This window comes from Hypanus sabinus, chromosome 2, assembly GCF_030144855.1.
Source record: "Hypanus sabinus isolate sHypSab1 chromosome 2, sHypSab1.hap1, whole genome shotgun sequence".
Taxonomy (NCBI): domain Eukaryota; kingdom Metazoa; phylum Chordata; class Chondrichthyes; order Myliobatiformes; family Dasyatidae; genus Hypanus; species Hypanus sabinus.
In genome coordinates this window covers 114,198,557-114,207,419 of record NC_082707.1, presented here as the reverse complement: position 1 = coordinate 114,207,419, position 8,863 = coordinate 114,198,557, and the positions used below count along the sequence as shown (strand labels likewise).

Below are 8,863 nucleotides of genomic sequence, written 5' to 3'. Positions count from 1 at the left end.
GGATGAAGAACTACAACCCGGGCTGCAAGTACATTTATCTGACAAGGGTTTCAAGTCCAATGCCTCCGGCTCAGCTACGGAGATACGAGGACCAGGCCAGGCTAATACCAGAGTAGATTTTAAGGGCACATGTGGCTGAATATGGAGCTTACTCTACACCGACCACAATAACATTAAGGTGGTGTGGAACTACAGTAGATGTGAGGTTGCAATGCGATGATCTACCTCACCTGCCCAGGTGTGAGGCACGTAGTCCTTCACTTCAATATAAGCATATAGTGTTGCCATGCTGATCAGATGGTTAGTTTCATTCCGCAGGCCAATATGATGATATCCTGTGGAGAGAAGGGCACCTCTTTTAGATAAATTACCTACAGAAGGTTCAGCATGACCAAGGGACAGGGTATTAGGAGAAGATAAATAACGTGGGAAAAGAAATGTGAAATAAAATCAGAAAACACTTCTGTGAAGGAAGAAAAAGAGTTAACATTTTAGGCCAGTGACCTTCCAAGACTGAGTTTAAACATTTCTTCACAAATGCTGTGTACCGTCAGGTCATGAATTATATATTGTTCACATAAACCATTATGCAATTGCATGGTAATATCTGTGAAATGGGAGTTCAGGTGTGTCTGGGAATCTGAGTCATTTTTATTCTATATAGTATTACGTTGGACATGGACATCGCTGGCAATGTCAGAATTTATCTTCCATCCTTAATTGCCCCTGAACTAGGGAGGCAGTTAAGAGTCAACCGTGTTAGTGGGATCTAGGTCACAAAATCCCACAGCTATCTTATGGATATCTCCCACTCTGCTTTCTGTACAGATTCCATTTCCAGCTTCTCTGTCAAACCTGCTCTCATAATGAAATCATCCGCTCCGGGACCCACCCATCACCTTTTCATATTCACTATCTCCCCTACGTTCTTTTTGGGCCTCAACACAAAGTATTGACTGTCCATTGCATTCCTTAGGTACTGCCTGACCCATGGAGTTCCTCAATACTTTGGCTGTTGGCTCCAGTTTCATCATCTGCAGTCTCTGTGTTTCTATACATCTTTACATAAACCTGGGTGCATGTAGTTGTGGCTGGTGCAACATGTGAGAATGTGGAGAATGGTTGTAAATAATAAATAATAGACTAGTCTGTCTAATGATGGGAAGTATCTATGCTTTAAGTACCTGTTTGGACAGCAGTAACTGGTAGAATCCTCTGTCCAATGAATTTCCCACTTTCTTCATATGTGGCAATTCTTACAAAAGCCAATTCTGGCACAAGGATCTGCAAGTCAGGAAGTTTCTGATTAGACAGTAGCTAAAGAGTAATTACCAAACAGGCAGCTGAATCAACTCAGAGACTAATAACGGAAGCCATTCTGGTGGAGTTGGGCAGTGAACCAGCTGAGTGAGAGGTCTGAACTTACAGAGGGTGGCCTCAGTTTTGAGCCAGATTGTCCTCGACCAGCTCACTGCCGCTTTTAGCCACTGCTTTCACCATGCCAGTCCAGACTGAGGTCTTCCTGATGGGGAGATTTGAGCAAGCTGGCCCTCCAACTCGAATAGTGATCTCACAACGTCCCAAGTCCCAAGTTCCCAGTTTCTTTACAATAAATGAGATGGAGATCCAGTTAGCCCAGCTCACGCTGAGATGGGGTTCTGGGATCACACCCAAAGACTTGGAGCTAAAAAGCTCAGGAAGAACATCATGGAATTCTACAGCACAGAAGAATGCCCTATAGCCCACTGATTTCCTTCTTTATCAACCTTTTTATTAATTAAATAAAAGAGTACATATATATATATAAACAAGAGGAGAATTATCTCAAATATCTATATCAGTAACAATTCATATAAAAGGTAAAATAAACATTACCAAGATCATACATAGTATTAATCTAATAATATATAATAAAGAAACAGATCATTGATTCTCCTCTTATCCATAAAAAGAAAAAAAAAGATAAACTTTTATCATTATAATATACACAACAAAAATCCCTCAAAACAGGAAAAAAAAACAAAAACAAAAAAGAGAGAGAGAGAGAAAAGGAACTGGGCAGCTCAAACAGAGTGAAAGCCGGAAAAAATAAAAACTTTCTGATCAAATCCAGCATTTTGAGAAGGTAACTGGAAGGGCCATAAGTCAAAGCACATGAAAATATTGAATAAAAGGTCGTCAAATTTCCTCAAATTTAAAGGATGTATCAAATGTCCGACTTCTTATTTTCTCTAAATTTAACAGGACGTAATGGAGGTAAGAGCAGCAGGTGGATTAGAATCCTTCCATTTATGCAAAATGGCTCTCCGAGCCAAAGCCCACTGACTTCATGCCAAACATTAACCACCCACTTACAGTAATTCTCCTGTACTCCCACAGATCCTACCAGCCACCTACAGATACAGGGGGCAATTAACCCACTGACCCATAGACCTTTGCAATGCTGGAGAAAACCAGAGCTCTCAACAAATGTGGACAGGCAGTTGGGATTAAACTGAGTCCTTGGGGCTTTGAGACAGCATCTTTACTAGCTGCACCAGTCTGCTTTCTCTAGCGTAGTGAACTCATGAACAAAAAGAATGGGCTGGTAAAATACCAACTAACAGGAAGGCTGAGGTCAAATGGGCCTAGAGTCCAAGAAGCTAGTTCAGGGGCACTGGGACTGTTGTCTGAAATACTGGGATCTGACGAGTCTCTATCCTGGCAGTCTATCTCACATGACGAGTATGACCTGGAATGCAATCAGCGCAGTGTACACAGGGAATAGTGTCTACTTAGAAACTGGCCGACATAGTAGCTGCGGTTCAATCAAGGATCTCAACATGTACAGTACATGAACCTAGGTCCTGTCATCTTGTGAACCTAATACTGGCACTGGGGTCTAATGAACGGGCTCAAATACCAATAAGAGTGAGGGTCTAATGATTCTGCAGAGCAAGGTGACTGACATCTATTAATCGCAGCTCACGTGGGGACTTGGGTCTACTATATCTACTCATATCCGCATTGAAATTCAACAGGTCAATAGGTACATCTAATATCAGAGGAATGTATACAATTAGTGAATCTGACTCCCTTGAGGCCTAGGCTTATGGTCCTATGAACATGTTTACATGGGTCCCAGGACAAATGAGGGCCTGGCTCCAGTGAGCAAGGTGATCTTAGGGAGGGTGTTGGATGAGCCATGTTCACAATGGCACTGAAACACTGAGCTGGGAGAATGCTGAAATCCATTACTAAAGAGATAGCAGGGCATTTGGAAAATTGTAAAATATTCAAGAGCTGATACAGCATTATGAAAGAGAAAATGTGTTTTCCTTTCACAATACTGTATCAATTCTTGCACGTACCTCAAGGATGTATGCTTAGCCCACTGCTCTACTCTCTCTACACCCATGACTAGGCATAGCTCAAATACCATCTATAAATTTGCTGATGATACAGCCATTGTTGGTAGAATCTCAGATAGAGATGAAAGGGCGCACAGGAGTGAGATATACCAACTAGTTGAGTGGTGTCACAGCAACCACTTTGCACTCAATGTCAGTAGGACAAAAGAGCTGACTGTGGACTCCAGAAAGCGTAAGACGAGGGGACACAAACCAATCTTCATAGAGGGATCAGAAGTAGAGAGAGTGAGCAATTTCAAGTTCCTGGGTGTCAAGATCTCTGAGGACCTAACTTGGTCCCAAAATATCGATGCAGCCATAAAGAAGGCAAGAAAGTGGCTATATTTCATTAAGAGTTTGAAGAGATTTGGTTCATCACCTAAAATACTCAATAACTTAATAGATGTACCATGGGAACATTCTGACAGGCTGCATTTGAGATGGGGATGGGGGCTACCTCACAGGACTGTTTTTATTTTCTTTCTATACTATATATTACATTGAACTGCTGCTGTTAAGTTAACAAATTTCACATCACATGCTGGTGATAATAAAACTGATTCTGATTGGTTATTTGAAAGTCAAGTTTACTGGCATATGCCCAGGTAGGTGTGTGTATCAGTGCAATGAAAAGCTTACTTGCAACAACATCGCAATCATATCGCATCAAGAAAAAAACAAAGTAATCATAAATTATATTCAACTTTTACAAGAAAGCAAATACATTCATTTTTGTGCAAGGTGGTCAAAGCATTCCTTAAGGGTGGATAAAATGAGAACCATTATATTTGGATTCCCAGTGGCCATTCCACAAGGCACCACATCAAAGGTCACTGCACAAGGTAAATGCGGAAGGACTGGGGATCTTTTTGTTTTTGAGATGATGCGGTTCATGAACAGAAATCAGAATTAGATGAGCAAATACTGTGGTGCCACAGGGATCACTGCTCAGGCCTCGACTATTTCTAATCTCTAGTAGTGACCTAGATGAAGGGTAAACAGTAGGCAGATTTGCTAAGGACACAAAATCAGCTGGGAGAGCAAATTGCAAAAAGGGAACAAAGAACCTCCAGAAGGATTGCATAGGTTAAAGGAGAAGGAAAGAAGTTGGCAGGTAGATTATGATATGAGATTAGGATTTTGAAATTAAGAATGAAAAGAACAATTTCACTGGGGTGTGAGTACAAACATTGTGGTGTGAGGGGATCAGAGTGTTCTAATAAAAGTTGAGCTTATTTTCATATGCTTAAGTACATAGACAGGTGCAATGAAAAACATACATGCAGCAGGCACATATGCAGTATTCACAAGAAAAACATAAATTATATGCAATGTTTACAATAAAACACAATTAGAACAATAATTGCATGAAGCACAAAATTAAAATGTAGGTTACACCAGGCAGTTAGGAAGGAAAATAAAATTTTGACTCTTATTGCAAGGAGTGTATACTGTACATAAGGGAGATTTAATGCAACATGGTACCACATGCAGAAAGATTGAGCAGACTGGGCTTATATCATTGGAGTTTAGAAGAATGTAAGATGACTTTATTGAAACAATTAAAGTTTTAAGGAGCATTGACAAGGCTGGTGCTGAGAGTATGTTTTCTCTTGCAGGTGTATCTAGAACAAGGAGACTTAATTTTATAGGGAAGTATTGCCCATTTAAGATGAAGATAAAGAAAAATCCTTCTCCAAGGATCATAACACTTCAGAGGGTTGTTGGCAGAGTCATTGATTAGATCAAAAAGCATTGAATCTCAAGGAAATCGAGGTATGGGAGAGAGTAGAAAGTAGTGTTCAGGCTAAGTGTGGATTAGCTATAATCTTGTCAACTGGCAGGGCAAGCTCAGGAGGAAGAGTAGGGGTTCACCCCACTCGTGTTCTAGCAAGAGGACTGGGGTCCAATCAAGGTAATTTGGACAACCATTCTCTTGTCTAATGAGCTGGCTCACCTGGGAAAGAGAGCAAGGCTTTAATGGTTGTCTCAGAGGCAACACTCTCTCAAAAACAGCTCAAGAGATTTTTGTCTTATGTCTGGTTAATGTGGGGACTGGTGTCTGATAAGTCTGTTAGTATGGGAATGGGGTGAAGTTAGTGAGCCCAGCTTACATGGCAGTTGGATCTGGAATCTCCTAATGGGTTCACGTGGACATCCGGGCCTAATGATCCTGGCTGGGATGAAGGCTAAGTACAATGAGCTTGTACTTTTTGGAGGCTGGGGTCCCATATGTCTGGCTCATGTGTAAGTGAAGCTGGAGAATTAATCATTAATAGGACTAGGCTGTATCTGCAGGAGGGGACAATGTGTTTGTGTTGTAGTAACACCATCTTCAACACAGTACCTTTTCAAAAAGGAAGGGTTCCTTGTCCCTCCACTGAGGGTTGATGGAATTTTGCTCAAGGGACAATTTTGTTCTAAACTTCTGCTTAGGATCATTGGGGAGTCCAAGCAATTCCACTTCAACGCAGAATCTTGAGTTCCGATCTGACAGAAACTGCCCAGATATAATCTGTAATAGGAAATACCAGGAGTTAAAGATCACAATGCATGATCTGTTCTATTCAAAACTACCTTAAAGTCAAGGTACACTGTGAGTGGTAGCTGTCATTCGGTGTAGCCTAACGATGAAAGAGGACTGGGAGCTCAGAGGATTTATGTTAATGCTGCATGGTCCTCTGGTGGTCATTCAGCTTCTTACACAGTCATGAGGTACAATAGCCAGGCAGGCCAATGCCTGGGATGAAGCTCGCAGTACCGGAAAGACATTAAGACCAAAACACACAGGAACTGAATTAGGCCATTTGGTCCACCATCTCAGCTTGGCTGATTCATTTCCCTCTCAACCCCATGCTTCTGCCTTCTCCCTGTAACCTCTGAAACCCTTCTTATCAAGAACTTATTAATTCACCTGGCCTCCACAGCCACCTGTGGCATTGAATTCCACAGAGTCACCAGTCTCCGGCAAAAGAAATTCTTCCTCACCTTCTTTCTAAAACAACGCCCCTCTCTTCTGAGGCTGTAACCTCTGGTCCTAGACTCTTCATATCCATTCTATCTAGGTCTTTCAACATTGGATAAGTTTCAACAAGATCTCCCTCATTCTTCTAATTCCAACCGGTAAAGGCCCAGAGCCATCAATTTTTTCTATTCTAGTCCTCTCAAAGTGAATGCTAACCTTGCATTTGCCTTCCTCACCACAGGCTCAACCTACGAATTAAACTTTAGGGAATCCTGCACAAGGACTCCAAGGTCCTTTTGCACCTTGGATTTTGTTTAGTTTTCTCCCTATTTAGAAAATTGCCTATGCTTTTATTCCCAAAGTGCATGACCATACACTTCCCAACACTGTATTCCATTTACCACTTGCTTGCTCACTTTCCTAATCTGCCTGAGTCCTTATGCAGCCTCCCTGTGCTCAGAGATAATGTACTGTATGTATCCAGCAGCTGCATTATTAACTTCAATGTTGATATCTTCATCACTTACCCATCAATAACTCTATCAATTAGGGAAAATATCCAATGTCTACTTAGTTCACCTCATGTTCTTAGCATCATATCCATATTCAAAGCATGCACACCCTCCCAATTATTCAACATTGGGAGGCGTGTGGAACCATCAAAATCCACAAAACATGCAAATTTATCGTGTCTGTGCCAGTAGGAAAGACCCATTCAGCCTAATTCTTTCTTCAAGCTCTTGGGTATTAACTTTCTTTGTAGCTTGAATACTTCTTTGCTTATTTACATCTACAAATCTAAATGGAGCATCATAATTTCAGTACCATTGATGTCTAATTGTTATTAAACAGAATTTAATAATCTGCACATGATGAGAAGCTGGACACAATTCTCTGCATCCACAGCAGGGGACAAAGATAGCACCTGTCTCTAAAACATTTCAGGGTCTTGCCTCTCAATTTTGTTATCGTTGTCCTGATAAGCCTTCAAGAATACCTCATTTCCTGTTCCAATTTCAGGTTTCCAGGATCACGTTTTGTTTTACTTTCTTCAAGATGTCTGTGTTCCACCAGTTCCATTTTCCCCCTGAACTCCAGTATCCACAACCCATCCAGCAACACCCCTTCCCCCATCCAAAATAAAATCTGCTTCTCTACTACTTTTTTGATCTTTAAGACATTTGTGAACACCTGTCTTCTAGTTGCCCTGGCATCACCTTTGTTAGAGGCTTAGGAGCATCATATATTAATAGACAAGACCAAGTTCAGTGTATTCAGGGCAAAGTACCAGATAGAACAAACATAAACAGTGGGATAGGGATATAGTTTGCAGACAACTAGATAGGATTGACAAACTGAAGCCCTTGCATCTGAAGAACACAATCACAAACAATTGCTCCATAAAGAAAGAGACTCCACATTCATTAATCAGCCAAGCATTGGTTGACCTGATTATCCAAATTATGATATTACTAGATACATTAAAACAGCAGTAAGCCATTAGCCCACTGAACCTACTCTGCAATGCTATCCCAATACCATTTTGCCATTCTCTACCCATTCTCCTTTGTGCCTTTTGTGCCTAAAAATCTATCTCATTCTTAAATGTGTTCAGCCTCATGGCCACTACAGACTTCTTTGGTAAGGCAATCCCTGAGGAAAAGGTTTATCCTCTGGTAAAAACCAACTTGCCAGAGGAACACAGCAAGTCACCTGGGATGGCAAAAGGATAGTTGATGATTTGGGTTGAGACCCTAGCCCCTCTTCTTCAGGGAGGTTTCTCTTCACCTCCGTGCTCAATGTCTTATCCCATACCCTGACAACAACAAGGAAAGTATTTAAAATAAATTGTGCTTGCAGAAGGGATCCTTGGCTACTTGTGGAATGATGATGAATACATTAACTCTTGAAGTTGAACAAAATTCAAACTTTACCAAAACGGACAATGAGCTTGGTGCGACAACATCTATCTGTTCAGCAGTGAAAGGGTCAAACTTCTTATTCTGACAACGTAGCAGCTTATGCTTCAGAATATAGCCGCACCGCCCGTTGAACTCAAAGCATGAATTGTTCAGCTGCATGGGGATATCTAAAGGAAAGAAAGGTTATAAAATTATCAGATCATAATCAGAAAATAGTCCCTGGGGTTAGTTAGTCAACCTGAAGAACACAGTTAGCTTTAGAGCTATAGGATCGATAACTAGTCCCCAGGATTCTGCGTCAGAGATCACGGTTTAGGGTACAGGTTCAGCATCATAAGGTGAGTAACAAAGGCCCAAAATCACAATCAGGATACTCAATCAGCTCCTGAGATCTACAGATCACAATCAAAAGATACTGAGACAGCATTAAAGTCATCAGGTACAGAGTCAGGGTTGGGATTCATGTCCCAGCTCTTCCGTGAAATGCTGACCTGAGGAAAACTGGAAATCTGGAGCAACACAGTATCCTGATGAAGGGTCTTGATCCAAAATGTCATCTCTCCATTCCCCTCCACAGACTGACCTGC

At 41.3% G+C, this 8,863-nt stretch overlaps 1 protein-coding gene across 1 annotated transcript in view; it reads right to left on the bottom strand.

Annotated features, from left to right (window-relative positions):
* The window catches only part of LOC132382496 (1-phosphatidylinositol 4,5-bisphosphate phosphodiesterase beta-2-like), a 282,694-nt gene that overhangs the window by 53,013 nt on the left and 220,818 nt on the right, over positions 1–8,863 (bottom strand). Inside the window, exons 19-22 of the mRNA XM_059952750.1 lie at positions 8,289–8,443; positions 5,737–5,904; positions 1,185–1,284; positions 231–335 (exon numbers count right to left, since the gene is read on the bottom strand). Of these exons, the coding sequence (XP_059808733.1) occupies positions 231–335; positions 1,185–1,284; positions 5,737–5,904; positions 8,289–8,443 (528 nt within the window). The remainder of the gene's footprint in view (positions 1–230; positions 336–1,184; positions 1,285–5,736; positions 5,905–8,288; positions 8,444–8,863) is intronic.